This window comes from Prorops nasuta, unplaced genomic scaffold (genome assembly GCF_024137725.1).
Source record: "Prorops nasuta isolate Cenicafe-Biocafe unplaced genomic scaffold, Cenicafe_Pnas_1.2 PNAS00015, whole genome shotgun sequence".
NCBI classification, from domain to species: domain Eukaryota; kingdom Metazoa; phylum Arthropoda; class Insecta; order Hymenoptera; family Bethylidae; genus Prorops; species Prorops nasuta.
This window is the reverse complement of record NW_027116812.1, coordinates 181674-199887: the sequence shown is the minus strand read 5'-3', so window position 1 is coordinate 199887 and position 18214 is coordinate 181674. Positions and strand designations below refer to the sequence as shown.

Here is an 18214-nt window from a genome sequence, read left to right as displayed (position 1 = left end):
GGGGAGAAGAATTCATAAATTTTCTACTCGCTTAATTCACCAACATTCGCGGCTTGATTAAAGTCGTAATTTGCTGCAAATAAATAGATAGTTCGTTGGAGTAAATGAATTAACAGTCTCTCTTATGAGATAAAGAAATACGGTGGTAGATAAATGTAGTCTAATTAATGCAAATAACCATAATTTATTTAAACAGTCTTCATTCCTACATTTTCATAAAAAAATCATATTTTTGCAAAATATTACAAAGTTTGAAAGAACTTTATTTGATTAAGGTACGAACTAGTGGAGAGATATAGGCTGCTAGAAACCACCTGTTGATTGATGGAAATACTCTTTGATCCTAGCCTCCTTTGGCTATTCCTGGGGAGATTTCGATCAGTTGTAATCGCGAGGGTAGCAAGCTTAAACAAATTTAAGTGTAATGGAAATACAGACTGCTCCTGGAAGTATCCTCGAAGAGAACAATATGATACATTCCATTTAACAAACCACCAGCTCGAAATATGCACTGTGCAATAAATTATACTTCATCATCGATATATCTGAATTTATCCTACAAAATTAGTAAAAAAAAAGCTAATATTTAACGAAACCACAAAGGATAAAACAAGGCTTTCTAGAGTCACCAATCGATACTCAAGCTTACTACAGCTAATCCTCTCATTTAGACATGGTAGGTGATTAAAAAGCTTCATTTTGTTTCAGATTAGAAAGAACGAAGGGTGGAAAATTCGTGTTTGTTGAAGCAAATGTTATTGACTACCTAGCTGTACCTTAGTCACGTAACTCCATTAAGTATTTCACCGCGTGCCAGAGTAACTTTTACCCGGTAGAGGCGGCTTTCTCGTTCGCATAATATCCTCCTATGTATAGACTCTTATAATCGCTAGCTCAACCTCGTTTCATTTCCATAAAGACAGAAGCGTGTATCCCTGCATCTCTCTCTCTCTCTCTCTCTCTCTGATGTATAGTCGAAATACACAATAAGAGGTACTCGAATCATCACCGTTAACAAGTGGGAAAAACTCGACTACTTTTACCAGTGGGCTAAACTACTGCACTTATAGAGATCCACGTTGCTTCCCTGTGCTAATCCTACCACCTAAATCAATCCTTCCCTCCGAATCAAACGCTTACACGACGCTTCTCGCTCTTTCCTTTATCCCTCCACGAGGCTCCCTTTTACGTAAATTAGATCCTCCAAGCAGCAATTCGCTCGACGTTATTCGTAAAGCAGCTTTTTCCTCGCTATTTTGTTCGGCAATCAAGTGCGTAGAAGCGGGAAAGCCCGAATGGAAGAAGAATGCGCTCTCTACAACAACTTTCAAATATCGACCATTTATGGGAATAGTTGAATCTCGAAGAATGCGCCGTACATCTCGAACGGATTACCAAATCGATGACGAATGCGGAAGGGTGGCCGATGTCAACAGGATCGAAAGAATTTTCACGAGTAAGCGTATATATATATATATATGTATATAGTTGAGAATGGAGAAGATTTCCCAAAATTCAGAGCAACGATGCATCATCATCGTAAATCAGCTCAAAGCTCAGCTTACTACGTAACATACTGCTTTTGGCAAGCTTTCAAATTAAATTTCAAAGCTATCGCAGACCCGCATCGTTCACGTTTATCGAGGGATCAGGTGCAATCAGAGATTTTTAAAATTTTTATTTTTTATTTATTATGCGACATATAGACTTTACATTTTTTAAAACTGAATCGACATAAAATTTTGATTTTTTTTCACAACTTGGTAGAGTTATGGTAAATATGGGAATTTGCGTGTGTAAATGCCATATTAAATCCGACCCAATAAATAAAGTTGTATATTTCCATACTTTTATTTTCTTCTTTCCTCGCGTCTTCGGATTATTCGATATAAATAATCCTCGTAGAGGCTGAGGTAATAACGGAGAAAGCAAAAGCCTTGATATAACTGGGTCAAAGAGATCAAAGGGTTAGCTCGGCGGAGAACGAAGTTTGACCTGGCACGATCTCCACTTCCGTTCAGAGATCCGGATCTTCGATCACTCTCGGGACTTGGCAATTTCGCGATATGAAATCTCGATCTGCGATTGGCAGATGTTACGGCCAACTATTAGAGATTTCCTCTCCTCTCTCTCTCTCTCCTCCCTTCTAATTTTTTCCTCTTTTCCTTCTCCGTGAAAAATTTGTTTGAAAATATGTAATTTCGCTAAAATGGTTAGTTAATAGTAGCAGCGGTGATGTATTCGATTAAGGAAACTTCATTATCACGCGACATTGCCATCTAGCACGGACGATCGTACGTAGACACGCGCAAACACATAGACCCAAGCACCCACACAATACAGCGCTTCCTTTGTGTTGTAATCAAGCAGCAAACATTCGTGCGCCAGCCGAGCGTAGCCTCTGGATCGATCCTCTGCAATCACGGAGAAAGGAAAAGTGCTCTGCCTGATGATAGTTTCTTACCGAGTTGAAGGACCAAAATCACCCAACGCACGCTAACTATCCCTAACCAACCGCTTTTCTTCCTCCAAATCAAAACCCTCGACAGAAAAATCAAGCCGATACATCCTCCCATCAATCCTGTCTATCCCCAAGATTAAATTTCCAAGAAAAATTCGTCCGAAATATATTTAACTTTAAACAAAAAATTCAAAAACTTCTTTTCCCCTTTTAATAAACGAAATGAACATTGAAAAATGACTCATTTTCTTATATATATATATATATATATAATCATAAAAAAATACAGCGTGTAATATAAATTTCGTCTGAGACTCACGTATATAAAAAAGTGGAGTGAAGTAGCAGCACGAGTTGAAATTATCAAGAAAAATTAATTAAAGAGCGATCGTAAAGATCAAAGGCGTTTGATATATTTCTGGTCAGCTCTCGACGAGCAAAGGGGGAAAATATGAGAGGCGATTGGTACGAGAAAATAATGGATTATTAATTTTTGTCAAAATGCTAAATTACCTATATATAATAAAACGAATAAGCTTCTTATTTCCAAAACAATTTCAGCAAATTAAAACACACATATATATATATATATATATATATATATATAGTCGATACCAAATGAGATAAAATAATGAAGACATGAGAGATAAAAAAATCTGAACAAAATCGAGAGAGAAAAGAGGATGCAATGCAAGTGCAAACCAAGAGAGCTGGTTGGTCGATCGGTTTGCCTGTTGCCTGCCCACCTGTTTGCCTGCCTGCCAGCTAGCCGGCACAATTCATTACCTGCGATGCTTCATGCTACCCTGATCTTTCGATACCAATAACCAGCGACTCTGCGCACGTCGATCGCTCTAGCCAGCTGCGTTTTGCACCTGCGTATGCGTTCACAGCACTCTTCCTTCCCATTCTTCTCTCACGCACGCGTGTATCTTTTTGCGTCAGCGAAATGCTAAGTACGTAAGCTCCTGCGCCGATTCCCTCTCATTCGAAAACTCGACTCTGCTCCCACAACGAGCTACTCCACGTACGCCACAGTTACACACCAGAACCAACCATTTTCTATCTATGCTTAATACCAATGTAAGCGGATCAAAGCCACTGTTTATAAAATGCCACACGCGATTACTAATCCACGATTCGCTTACAAGCCTACCAACGGTAATCCTCTGTATATGTCATGACTAAAACTCAAATTTCCATCGTTTTAACGTCATTCCTCCATCCATCGATCCATCGATAAACCTTCCTTTCCAAGTCTGACAGTTTCTTGACCTTTATATACATATATATAGTTTCTCTGGTCGAAAGGTGGAATTTCAGAAAGAAAATTGTTAACTGATGATAATTTTATATAAGATTTTAAAATATAAATGGTGATTTGTGTTTCTAGATGGGAAATCATTTGAAAAAGTGTAGAAATCTTTCTTTTGTGAGGAAATTGTAGGAAGGGCATTGGTCTGAGTGTATTGCGAAGAAACCAGGGTAAATAGGAGACATGGTTCAATAGCACCTGATATATCTCGGTTTAAAATCCATATTTGGGAAAGAGAGGTATATAGTATAGAGAGAGAGAGAGAGAGAGAGAGAGAGAGAGAGAGAGAGAGGATAGGCGATGTAGCGGTTAACCTGCGCCTGCGAACGAATCGATTCCTCGCTCTGCTGTTAGCCTGGGATTCCGAGGTGCAGCCTTCTACCTGGCTCAACGCCCACACCTCCCACCCTTACCTACAAAGGTCCCTCTCGTTTAACTCCTCCCGACACTCACTCTCTTGCCCCACTCGTACCTCTTACCCCCACCTTTTCTCTCTCTCACTCTCTCTCTCTCTCTCTCTTTATCTCTTTCTCTCTCGACACTATTTTACCTTTCAAAATAATCCTGTAATACCTCCCCTCCATTCCTCACCAAACCACGACTCTCCAAATTCTACGTTGTCCCATTACCAAACCTTGCCTCGTGTTCCTTCAACCCACAAAGCAATCGCTACATTTCCCTCGAACAATTCCAATATCCCACTTTTAATAAAACGTTACGCAGCATTGTACCTGCTAATCACTCATCAAAAAAAAAAGAAACAATGCAGTGTTTTAACGAGCAACTCGAGCGTGAAATTTTTAATTTACGATATCGCAGCAATTAAATTCTGCCCTAAAGTTTAGCCCGGACAAAGTGCGTGTCGTTGGGCGCGCTGGTGGAATGACAGGGGCAGGGAAAAATGGGACGGGAATTCGCAGGTTGACGTAATGGAATGTAAAGGGGAGGAAGGAGCTATTTGGAGTTACTGCTGTGTGAAACTCGGTGACTCTCCGCATGTTGGAATAAATAAAGAAGCCTAGCGGTTCGGTATTCGCGCGAATAGTTGTACTCCGAATGAGCGCAAATGCGCAAAATGTCTGGATGATTTTCACGTGCGGAGTTTACCAGGCGTACAGGAATCGCCAGTTGGTTTCCTTGCGACTGCGCGAATTCTAGAGGAGTGAGCGCGCTGTAACGGTAGTAGTGACGGGAGTAACGCGAGTGCGAGGAGGAAACGCGGGTCGCGGCAGCCGAGCAAAGTACGAATAGTAGACGGAGCGACAGCCACATTCAAAGCCAGGCGCAAAACGTTGCGTGGTTTTGGCATGGTGGGGGGGGGGGGGGGGGGTGAGAGAGGAAGGGAGTGGAGAACCGAGAGGGTATTGGTGCACGCGCGGGAGACAGAGACAGAGAATGCTAGGAAGATCCTAGGCTACAACGTTTATGCAGCCAGGTAAGGAACCGCTTGACAAGAGAGATTTCCTTTTCAGGTGAATTCCGCGAGCGTGGGCGAGCAGGGTAACAGAGTCGGTAGGGTGTTACACCTGATGGCAAGGTGTAAGGTCACAGTTTATGCTGCCACTCCTCCTCCTCCACCTCTTCTTCCTACTATTCCTCCTCCTCCTCCTCTTCCTACTCCTTCCCCTCTTCCTATTCCCCTCCCCTTACACCTTTACAACGTCGCGTCGCCCCCTGCTCAAGTTCCTCCCCACCTGTGCGTACAGCAGCAAACCTGCCTCTTCAAAACTCTGCTAATCTCGAAGTAAACTGGACTATGTAGTGTAACAGTTTTCTTTCGTATACAACTATTACGTTTAATCGTTCTTCCTTGACTATTATGCTAAAATCGTATTTGCTTCATTGGCGAAGGTGTAGCCTCAGCCAAAATATCCAGAAAAAATCTTCGAGTTGCTTTACGGATTACGTTCACCTGCTTCTTTTTTACAGCAACGTGGTACCATACATCAAGTTGATCCTATTTTATCTTATAATTTCCAAGCATTCGCACTAGCCAAGTTTGCTTTCAGAAAAGTAAGCAAGAAAATATGCACACTCCGTGTAAGAGCCAAGATAAGAGAGATTGAAGGAAATCCCGCTGCCAAGATATGCCACTCGATTTACCGTGAACAGTCGTACTTGTTAATTCTCCAAAGTCTTTATTCCGCGCTAGTGTATAAGCTGTGTCTATCGTAGCTTTTTATAGTAATTCCACTCGTTAACAACTTTGGTAAAAATTTCTTGGCGAATATCAAGCCCAGTTTCTTCGACAAAATTTCTCTGGCAAATATTGTCCCACAAATATTACCTATAGTTCTCTTCGGTACTCGTTGATAAATATGTAAGGATTACAAATTTTTCAAGGAAAAACCTTGGGTGATGGAATAATTATTCAAAGAGCATAAAATGCGCAATGTCATAATTATATTAACAATGTTTTTTTTTTTATAAAATCAAGCGAGTGCAGGATTAATACTTTTTAAATTTCAATTTGTTTGTGGGATCGAGTGTTCATGACAGTTTAAGAAATAGTAGTCTTATAATTAATGTGGATGAGGTTATTGGAAAGTGAAAGGTTAAATGTAAAGTGGGAAAGGGATTAAAAGAAAACTTGCGTCTTCTTACCAGAGCGGTAAAGCTTGCTAGGAGGATAGACGATTCTTGGTGCGCAGACAAACGAACGATCCAGGTGATTCAGGTGCGCAAACAGGTGCTTACGAACAGGGCAACAGATAATGAGGAGAACATTGAATAGTTTCCACTCATCGTAACTCACTCGGACATATATCTTCTTTCAACTATTTTTCTTTTAACACGATCTTTCTTAATTTTGTCGAAACATCTCAACTCTGCTCCATTTACCAGATAAAACGCAGCTACCGTTTCGTCCGAACCAAGTGCGTTGATAGAACCTTAGAACACAGTTGCATAAACAAATGAAACACGAATCCCTAAATATAGCCACAATGAAACAGCAAACTTTATCTTCATGGTCAACGATGCATTAACATTAACCGAACCTATAAATTTGTTACATAAGTATCTTGAAGAAATATCAACAACTTATCCAAATCATTAATAATTACATGGCATTTGCAACGTCGTTACAAGATTTTATTAAAAGTAAAAGGACAGAATTTCGTAACGTCGAGCAGCTTAATTAAAAAAAAGTTGCTCGACTCACGTGGGATGCACGTATATAGATGAACTATTCGTCGAAATGCAAGATTGCACAAATTTAATGATTATGAATGATCTTGACAAAGATGCATCGCTCGCGTGGAATCTTAGAGTCAAGAGTCGCGGGAAGTAAAAAGACGAGACAGGGAACCGGTTGGAAAGAAGTTGCAACGGTTCGATGGATCGACGCATAGATCTCTCACGCAACCTGGTTCCCTGATCGAATGCACCTGTTTGCTCACCCGAAGCCAAGATTGACGTTTGGGAAGACGCTGTTAACGACCGTCATCGGCCGTATACGTTATTAACAGACCACGCTCATTATATATATATATATATATATAGTTTACATGCTACCCCCACCGCAGGTTCACCGATTTTTCAAAAACACCTGATTCGCTGGTTCACCTGTGCCAACTCCTAGCTCCGCTGCTAACCTGATCAACTTGTGACTCAGCTGCTCGATTTCTCAACCGATCGATACACCTCACCGCGTTCTCCGCGTTCCTCTTAGCCCGATCGTTTTCTCCTCCTCGCCCGATCTCAATAATTAATGTGAGCTTGCCCTACTTGAATACCGTAGCATTTATCTCCGTCACTCCAATACACTTCCTTCATTCTTGACTTCACCGAGAAAACTGTTAAGTAGCTTACGAGAATCCGAAAGTAAATAGTTCGGAGTATTAGTTTACATTTAGGATAGTTTCGTGCGTTTTTATTGCATAATGACCTGCTCGTCGGATGAAGCAGGAAACTCATTAGGGAGAAACCGTGTCGATTGCGTCTTTCTTGCGATATTCACCGGTGGAGGGAGTAACGATTATTGGAGATTTAGTATATATAGGTGTAGCAAAAAATAAAGAAGCAATCTTGATTACATTGTCGCTATGGCAAAGCGATAAGCTGGGTCTGTATAGTGTATAATTTGAATGTGTGTGTGTGTGTGTAGAGACCGAACGATTGAATAACTAATTAGCAAATGTCTGTAACGAACCCCTCCCCTTTACGTTGTTCAAGAATTTTATCAATGTGCATAGCACAATCTGCAAGAAATTGCCAACATGCCGAGTTGTAGAAGCACTGCTTCCGCACGAATTGTAAGATTTTTAAATCAGGAGTTGCGAGGGAAAAATTGCATACTGTAAATATATTATGTGCGAGGTGAGGTACTTAACACGACCCAGAACTTTAAGGTGTAAACGTTAAAAATCTTAACTCGTTAATCGTAAGTGATTTGAGTTTTTTGCACAGAACCTTTTCGAAGCACCTTTCTACATTTGCATTGAAAAGGTCTTACACAAAAAAATTGATACATCTTAGAGTTACGTGCACTAATAATAGTTTAGTGTATGTTATTAACCACTGCTAATGATCTCTCTCTCTCTCTCTCTCTACTAGTTAAATACTTTCAATATAGAAATTCAACTTTGCGTCATCTAATGAAACAGTACTACCAATCACAAGGGCTTCGAGTTAAACAAGAATACGTGTATGTATATTTAAGGATTGACCTATATACAAAGGTACGTACGTGTTCTTATATTTCAGAAAGGTTAATTAATTAAGGCTTGAGGAAAAAAACTTTTTGAAATTAACAACCTCGCTAAATTAAATACGGAAGATTCGTTATCATTATTAAAAAAACAGACTATTTTATTTTACTGCAGGAAACCAAATTTGAACCGAATACTTGCTCTTTCGTATTACAGGATGAACATGAATTTAACAGGAAGAAAATATGAACAGAACTAATTAACAGATGAGAACAAATGATACCGAGTAAAGTAAATGATGGTATTTAATTTGCGCAAAACTTTATCAGATAGTCCAGATTATTACAATGGTTTAATTATATTCATTTTCGCATTCAACATGAAATAAAATATTTGTTACCAGCGATGTTCTTGCCACTGGTTATATTCAGTTCAATGTTTAAATAAAAAGAACCAAGGTATTTTTAAAATTGCATATACGTATAATAAAATTCACAACCTACAATTTATTCCGGGTTTCAATCATTAAAATATGGTTAACATGGTAAAAAGATTGCTTCTATATTAAATAAATTCTTTGTTTAATGAAAAATTGGTAATACAAGTACACTGTGGATAAAACATAAAGCAAAGTTTTATTAAAAAATGCACGCTGCTGCAAACATATGTTCTATATATATCTATATTCGTACGTAAACACAGTTAATTTTCAATTGTATAAGGTAAATGTATTTGTAATGGTAAATTAAAGTCGTGTGGCCATACGGGAGCATATTCTCCATATTCTCCGTACATTCCTGTGGTGTCGAAGCAACGTAACTGGATTACGTGTTGGTATGGATAGGTGAATTAACAAGCAAATATTCGACAAATTCGTTTATATATATATAGACCAATAAATTATAGTATTGAGAAACAAGGGTTATCTTCGATTATGGCCAAACCAACAAAAGCAATTTAATTAACACAGTAAATTTTTAATTAAAATTTTAATAACGTTTCAACCACACTGGATTAAATTTAAGATTTCACTAGTTTTGAAATGCAATAACGTTAATTCCCCTCCCAAGGACTAATTCTTGAAAATCTAGACAAACCTTAAGTAGTTTGCAGGTCAATCAAAATTATAAAGTTATACTTTCGAATCTTTTTATCACTTTTACAGGTTTAAAAAAGACCTCTCCGATGATTTAATAGTAAACTATAATGAAAAGAAAGAAAGACGTCGATAGAGTAATATTCCAGTGTATAGAACCGTCAATTTGCCGCTAATCGAAAATTACACAAGACTCTTCTTCCTGTAGATTGGAAACTTTTCACAATCATTGATCTTCAAAAGTTGGTAGACAAGATCCATTAAAGTTCTTAAACTCACCTTTCGCTGGGCTGTCCGAAGAAATTCTTCTCCGTGATAAGTCCTTTTTTCGTCTCCTACCTCTCCCCTCCCCCTTTTATCACCTCAACGTCCCCGGCTCCTTCGATGACGCTGTAAATTGCGTCACGCCAAACGCAGTGAGAGAATCGAAAACCAAAGCACCGACCAGATCACGTATTGTATTACACACACACGCACTCACTTTTCCCAACACGTGTTCGAATCTTCCTGTGTACTCGTGCCCAAAACGCCGAACGTGTCAGAGATTTTTTCCGCGCTGTATATCTTACATCGATGCAAATTCCTCTGTCCTTTCTCTGACAGCGACACGCGACTCTCCACCCTAGAATTAATTCAATTTGCTTTTATTATAGTGCAGGAATACCGATGTTTTGTCTAATAGCATACTTTTTTATTTATTCACAAGAAAAATACTGAAATTTATAGAATTCTCCATCGCATTCTAATAAAATCGATAAATTTCACAGTTGCTTGCCTCGAGTGGCTATAACACCTACGAATAACATACATCTCACAGAAATTAGACTCACCTCGGATCTCTCAAATAAGGATCAATTTAATTAACTCGAGGAATGATAGAAGGATAATAAAATACAGCAAAGTATTTTCATAAAATGTAAATCCTGTGTAATTAAATTAACATTTGCATACTGCATTTAAATACACAGTTGAGACGAAATTACAATTGTAATTAAGCAAAGAGAACAAATAAAGCAAATATTTTTCTAAGAACCAGTCAAATTAAGGACATTTATTAGAGGTTCCGTAAATATTGATACAAACGTTTAAAACTTGAAACGAATTTCCGTATGCAAGAACAGCGTATAACGATGGAACAAGCGGTTCGGTTTGCATACATGAATTTACATGTTTCCCTTTTTACGTGGAAAAAAACTTTATGCAATGATCGTCTTTGCTCGACAAATATTATTTCGGAAGTATCTTACGTTAATTAATGGCACAAAGAGAAATTTAATGGTACACGTATTAGACGATTTGCTAACTAATGGAATGGAGATTGCAATTTGAGTTAGGGTGTTTTTATAAATGCTGGTAAGCTTACTCCGAGCATGCATGCATGTGTGTGCTATGCAAACCAAGAACCAATCGATCAGATACGACCAATCGAATTCAGCGGAGAACACCCGATAGTCTAACCAAACAAATGATTTCCTCTCGATTAGAGCGGGAAACGAGCTGGATGCGGTATAGCATACAAGGTGTCTGCTGCATTTCACTCTCGACACAAATTAATCGTGCCTAACATATTCGGCAACATTGTCAATCTTCGCTGTACGCTTTTTTTTTGCATCAAATTTCCTTCAAACAAATTACCTGCATAGAAAGTTTAATCAATGATGAAACACAGGCAATTCAATTTGAATTTTCCTTCTTTTTTTTATAACCGTTCCCTGGTTATTTTAAACCCTGTTCAATTGTGTTTCAGCTTTTATTTTAAACCTGATGAAATGTATACGCGTAATACATATATGGTTAACAGTTTTTTAGTATAAAGTATCTCGTATCGGTTGATTAAAAATCTAAAATCGAGAAAACTCGACATTGACAATACCCTTAAGCCTGGAATTTTTCTAATAACTTTTGATACTAGGAGGAATTAATTAGGAATCACCTGACCAAAGGAGAGAAGAGTGTTCGGTCGTTCCACGAACGTTCTTAAAGACACCACTGATAATTAATGGGGAACCAAATGAATAGGTTTGTAAACGACGTGGATCGAATTAAAGCTTTAAATAAACGTCTCTTTCGAGTGGAGCAAGTTTGATGAGAGGGAGAAGGGGGAGCGTGGGGGTTGGAGGAACAGGGGGTGATGGATGAAATCGTTAAAGTGCTGGAGGGACGAGATGCTCGAGATAAAAGTAGATAGTTTTGGGATTGGGACAAATCGAGAGATCCAATATCAAAGTGTCTCTACGTACCTTATCGAGGAACCACTTGGTACATCCGAACGTACACGTGACGCGCGCTTTAAACCAGATGGACTGGACGTCTGCCGAAACACTGAATGCGATTTTACCGAGCACCGAGTTCCCTTGACAAGAGGACATTCTCCAGAAAGTAGAGAGCCCCCTCCCCGTTACATTACACGAGAATCTGATGTAGCGCGAGCCAGAAGAGGTGAGAGTTGCCGCTGCTATCGGGTTTGCTGGTAGTGAGAGGTTCCTGAATGTGTGACTCGATGCTTGTATTTAAGTACGCGATCCAATCGTTGACCAATGCTAACGTTTGACTGAGGAGTGGGGTAGAGAGAGAGAGAGAGAAAGTGAGAGTAAAAAAATGAAAAACGAAGATCGAAATTAAAACCTCGAGGTACGTAGAGTTGCGTGCGAATAATTAGTGCTGCAAAGATCTCTTCATTCGTCTTATTATGATCCTGAAAAAATCGTTATTCAATCACTGTACGTAAAAGGCTGTAAGAATTAATTTGCATCGAGCACGTGCAATATTTTCAATTGAGTTTTTGCCTCTAACAAGAGCGCCTCTCTTCGATAATTTTTCCACTTTTAACTTTTCCTTCTTTTCCATTTCTCCGCTCATAATAATAATCTACATCAGCCGTGCGCGAATGTACCGATGCACGAAAAAGACCCCCGACGCCTTCAACCGGCTCGCCTAATGGAATAAATAAGTAAGCAGACCGCGTGTTTTCACAGAAGACTGGCATTTTAATTTCCCACCGAGATATTTCATTTTGCAAGCCATCCTTGCAGCTTCCTATTGCTATTACCTACTGCTACAACGCCGCCGCGCAATCTGTTGCTGTGTACCCTGCACCTCCGAAACTTTGGAAATTCAATAGCAAATATGATTTTCATATTACGAGTACTTGTTACCTTCGATATATTTCGATTTAACGATAATATGTGTTTTACGATGAATTTGGCTAAACCGCTTTTTATCGATCAAAATACGAGTCGAAGAAAATTGTATTTTTTAATTCTATTATCCTCTTAAATCAAACGTCAGTAATTTCGTACCAAATGTGTCCCTCGTATCCTAATTAACTGATGAAACAGCCACCTGTACTTATCGATTATCTATTAATTACACGATTATGTGTACCTACTTTGTTCTGACAAAGTCGGTACAAGGTTATTACTAGACTAATTCACTGGATCAATACCTTATTGGTATCATACATCGGAAATGTAATTCAGAGCCAGAGAATCATACCAAGGCTTACACGTATTTCACATTATTCCACTAATTACCTGCTTCATATACATATATATAGCACAGTTCTAAGCTACGTGTGAGATGAACAGAACTTTACAGTTTTAACATACTCGTTCCTCGAATCATTATAATATACACTAAATAAAGATTTGTAAATAGAATTATGTATAATATAGTATCAATAAAAGAATGATAAAAATTTCAACCGAAAAATCATATTCCACTATTTTATAATTATTCGATCAACTCGCGGACGTTGATGGACAGGAGAAACGAGCAGCGATACGTGGAACGTCCAGGATCGGTAAGATCTCACGTTCAACAATCCGGAAAGCTTCTATTGCCAAACGCATAGAACGGACACTAATTAAGTCTGGCGAGATGTGGTAAAAATTGCGTTGTAACGAATTTGCCTGCTTAAAGAGTGAAAGGTTTCTGAGGAGAGAGAGAGAGAGAGAGAGAGGGGGGGGGAGATGATTATAGAAAGAATGAGCGATTGCGAATTCCGTCGAACCTTGTTCTTGTTTCGCGAGAGTCGTTCAAGCGAGAACAAGTCGAGAGCAGCTGCTGTTCGGAAATCAGTCAGTGAGTCTGTAATATTGCTGTCTTCTTCCACTTGTTTTTTCCTCCTCCTTCATCCCTCGTGTTTTTATAGCCGAAGCATGTGCAATTTTACGCTCGCTCTATTACAGATTGTCTCTCAGTTTGATCTAGGGAGACGCGTGGGAAGATGAAGGGAACGGTGCGAGAGCAAACACGTCAAACCTATGGAAGAAAAATGTAGGAGAGAGCCTATAGTGTGTTAGGATAATGTTACTTGATGGATGGGAATATTTATGAGCTATTGGAAGCGCATATACAGCCAAGGAACCAAATTAACTTAATAGATAAACAGTCGCGATTAAGTCACTCTGGTCGCAGGCATGATAAACTATCGCGTTTTTAATAAATAAATCTAGATTCCTTTAATCAAGAGATCTGACTTTGTTAAAAAGTTATGAATTTCTCCCTTAACTTGGTATTAGAGCGAGGGGGAGAAAATGGAAGCAAAGTTCAGTCTGACTTTAACAACAGAACTGATAAGCGACTCGTACACAATCGACGAAAGCTTTTTAGAAAAAGTTATTTGCATAAGCGAATATAATCTACGAGTGCGAGTGAAAAATTTAATCTCAAAACGTTCCTTCATTTTTCTTCGTGGCTGAAAGGAATTATACACGAGTAGTGCAGGTATATGAAAATATAATTGTTGCTTTTTCATGGCAAAAATTTGGAATAGAACGATTGTACGATCGAAAGACTCGGTATTATGGAAAATATAGGTATATTAAAGGGTAAAAGGGGGAAATTTGAGTAGAGCTTATATTAAAAGAGACACGATAGACGAGTAAGTTGGATGAGAAAATATTTTCTTTAGGCTCTCCAAGGAGGAAAACAGAAGTGACTCTTGCTTTTTGCGCAAGGCAGCAAGCCAGCGAGCTAGCGAGCGAGCGAAGAGGGAAGAGCGGGCAACGAGCCGAGGGTGATGAAGGAGACGAAGAAAATCCTGAAAAATGCCAAAAGAGGAGAAACTTGAAGCGCCGTCACGGCGCGCCGAGGTCAGATCTCTGGAACCAATAGACGTTGGCGTCACTTTCAAAATCTCCTTCCCATCCTGTCCTTCGAGCAGACTGGGAAAGTCCTCGCGAGCTTTCCTGAAATCCAAGCCACTATCGTCAATGCTTATCAAAGGAAAGAACAAGAAGCAGTAGCTATAGATATATAAGATGGCGTTGGGTTCTTACCCTTCGATCCGTGTCTCTCTCTCTCTCCTCTCTTTATTTTCCCTGTCATTAAACATTTCATTATTTTTTGCGTTCGCTAAAAAATGCACATTTCAGCAACGTTCTTAATAGTGCATTTGAGAATATGTGTGTGGGTGAGTGAAATCTATATTAAAGTACGAAGATTTGACATTTTCCGTAATCGTTCTCTCTTCGCGCTCGATGCCACTTAGTTTAAAAGTGCTGGTCGGAAATTTAACTCCTGCCAAGGACGTGACTGTGGCTCTTGCAGGAGAATACTTAATGGAGAAAGTATGAAATGGTCCTCCATTATTTTGCGTCATTCCATGGTGTTCTGTACAATAACGAAACGCTATGGGGAGGGGGGATGATAAGGAAGCAAGAGAGAGAGAGAGAGAGAGAGAGAGAGAGAGAGGTGAGAGGAGTCATTAGGGGTCGTTAATTAAGTAACTGTCGAAGCTGTGGAATCCGTCCAAAGCCGCAGATTAATCGGCTTCTCCGGACGGAGCTTGGATAAACTCACGAATCTCTGATTTCTTGAGAATTTCACGATAATTGAACAAGACTATGCGCTCCAGTCAATCCTTGCCTCGACGAAAATAGTTGATTTTTCTAATTAGCCAAATTAATGATCGTGATTCAGCGCTAAAGTATCTCTATTTCCATCGTTCGGCATAAATCGAACGCGGTAAATTATACGCGAGAAAGGAATATTTTTCAAAAAACTAACAGCTTATTGATAAAAAAAAAAAGAGTATTGATTGCACAGCTCATCCAAGTTAAAAATGAAAGTAACTAAATAACAACACTCGTTTGATCCGCCCCGGTAACCGATGAAGTAGGACGTATAAAATTCCCGGTATATTTGACGAAAATACTCGCACGAATCTGCCATTTTTTCAGTACAATCCAACCTTCCTATTCTCGAAGCTACAAAGTTGATAGGTACCAGTCGAATAAGAAACGCGATAGTTTTAATCACAGTGGAAGAAGTTGGCCGGCCAATTCGTCGAGTCGAGTCGAAAGAAAGGTGAGCGAGGAGGAAACTAGAACGAGATAAGAAGGGAACAGGAAGCGGAAGTAGGCCGAGAATAAGTAATGGATCTGGCGATATGTTCCATTACAAATACATAGGAGCGGATGTTTGGTTTGATCCGAGATACAGGAGGGGGTAGGGGGTAGGATGAAGCGAGCGAGAGTAGAGAACTGCGTCGGTTTTAGCATCGGCGTTGACGTCAGGGTAGAGCGAGTGGAGTGTGTGCGAGTTGTTGGCGGGTGGGTGAAGCAACGGGCACCGGAGAGCTGCGCGTACGTAAAGAAGCGGGGAGGAGGGGGGAGGTTGTGTGTGTGTGCGTGCGTGCGGAAGATGGGGCAGAGGGTAGTGGCGCCTGGGCAGGGGCGTTTCGGGGCTCGCTCAGGGGCATTTGGCGTTGCTGTTGCTGTTGCTGCCGCCGCCGCCGCCGCCGCCGACGCCGGTGAAGGAGGCGAAGGTGGACGTGGAGGTTGAGGTGGAGGTGAGCGCGAAGGGGTGGGGGTGGAGGTGAGCAGAGGGGGGGAGGGGGGTGAGGGTTGAAGGTGGAAGCGGCGGTGGTGGTGCTGATGGTGGAGGCGGCAGCAGCCAGTCGCCGACTGCCTGGCTTCGGCTTCGGTCCAATCAACGCACGCTCTTTCTCCGAGGGAGAGAGATCTGCTCTTTTCTCCGTACTCTCTCTCTCTCTCTCTCTTTCTCTCTCTCGCTCTGCACCCACGTTGACTTTCCTAAAACCATCCCTTAACGTGCACTCCTTTGTCAAAGCTTCCGTACGTCGATACTGGTGCAACAACGACAAAGTTGCGAATTTAAATTTATCCTGGTTATGCAATTATCTTGATTTTGTTGTATCGCTGGGTTTGTATAGTGGACGAAGCATCTTCGGTGATAAAAATTGTGGTTAGCAGCGAGAGTCTGTTCTGGGAGACGGAAGGGAACTCGGGGTGTAATAAGGGATAATAATATGAAATAGAAGTGGTGTAGCAGCAGGCCGGTATGGCGAATGGGTGACAGCCGCGAATATCGTGACTGGATGGAAGCTGCAGGTGCTATTCGCCGGGGCTGGGACCATGTGAGGCTTCAATCATGAGGGTGAGTTTTCATAATAATGAGCCACTCCAAGGAGTATACTAATGACGGAATATTTACGTATATGTGTGTGTGTGTGTGGGTTAGAATTATCGTTACTGGAAAGGAGTCGATGGTGCAAGATTTAAGCGATATTTACATAGGATGTAATTGATTTTAATAATGCACGAATGTTCAGTGTGGCAAATACGGTTTTTACCGCTTCATTTCATTTAGGAAGACCATACAAATTAGTCTATATTGTGTATTAAATTGCTGGTTAGTTTGCTTTGTCGTAAATTAATTTCCCCATAATTTGGACAGCCGGTGGTTCAAAGCTTTGCATTTAATTCATTCAAATCATATTTTTCACGAGACTCGGATCGAATGCAGGTTTGTTTATACGGGAAAGAACAACGAAGCAAAGTTACTGTAAATTATGATAATTAGTTTAATTCGTATAGATATTATAAAGCGAAGAGCTTGAAAGTTTATAAAGCCTTGCAATGCATCTAGTTAGGAAACGTTAAAGTCAAATTACCACAAGTAGTTCAGGCACGTGCACGGTGTTACGTGGACTATAAGCAGAGGTATACATCTCCCAAAAATATACTCCAACATTTCGCGAAACATTCTTAGATCCAAAAGCGTAAAACCGAGCTTAAAATTTTATATTAAAATTGAGACTTCAAATTTAAAAAAAAAGAAGAAAAAACAGAGTCACTCAATTGTAGCAATTATGGCTTGAGAAAATCGCACCTAGCCACTAACTTTCTCGGAAATGAAAGCGAGAAAATTTACTGCGACCCTTGTGTTATTTCTCATTCCGGTAACGATCCAAGTTAAGCAGTTTTCGAGCGTCGCATAGCATTTCAAACGATTTTCTTGCCATTCTGTAAATTCACGAACCGCAATGTTAGCTAACAATTACTCGCGAATCTCACCAAGAATGATGCAAATACGATGCTTATCGAAAACCTCTTCAAATATCATTTACCGAGTGCTTTATTAGAAGTGCGAAAAACCCATTTAACGAGCGAACGTGAAGAAGAGGCAGCGGCTCTTATAAGTAATCTGATGCATAAACCAAACGAAGAGTGTGAGAGAGAGAGAGAGAAAAATTATTTTAAATTACAGAAATGCAAACGAGTAGCAGTGGCTGATACTCGTCTTTGGGAATTTCTTCCCGGTGAGAAATTATCCTGGAAAGTAGGAAAGATATCGAGTGGTCGCGCGAGATTTGAATGTTTAATGGAATCGCGCTAATTGATGAAAAAGTTTTTCTCGGTACAAGGGTCCGTGGTTCGGGG

At 40.0% G+C, this 18214-nt stretch overlaps 2 protein-coding genes across 2 annotated transcripts in view; one reads left to right on the top strand and one right to left on the bottom strand.

Annotated features, from left to right (window-relative positions):
* LOC136778809 (uncharacterized) overlaps positions 1–9847 on the bottom strand; it is a 38339-nt gene extending 28492 nt beyond the window's left edge. Inside the window, exon 1 of the mRNA XM_066735935.1 lies at positions 9804–9847. The gene's annotated coding sequence lies outside the window, so the exon portion shown is untranslated. The remainder of the gene's footprint in view (positions 1–9803) is intronic.
* A 6560-nt stretch (positions 9848–16407) lies between these two features.
* The window catches only part of LOC136778808 (dipeptidase 1-like), a 43312-nt gene continuing 41505 nt past the window's right edge, over positions 16408–18214 (top strand). The window contains exon 1 of the mRNA XM_066735934.1: positions 16408–16928. Within this exon, the coding sequence (XP_066592031.1) occupies positions 16923–16928 (6 nt within the window). The 5' untranslated portion in view covers positions 16408–16922. The remainder of the gene's footprint in view (positions 16929–18214) is intronic.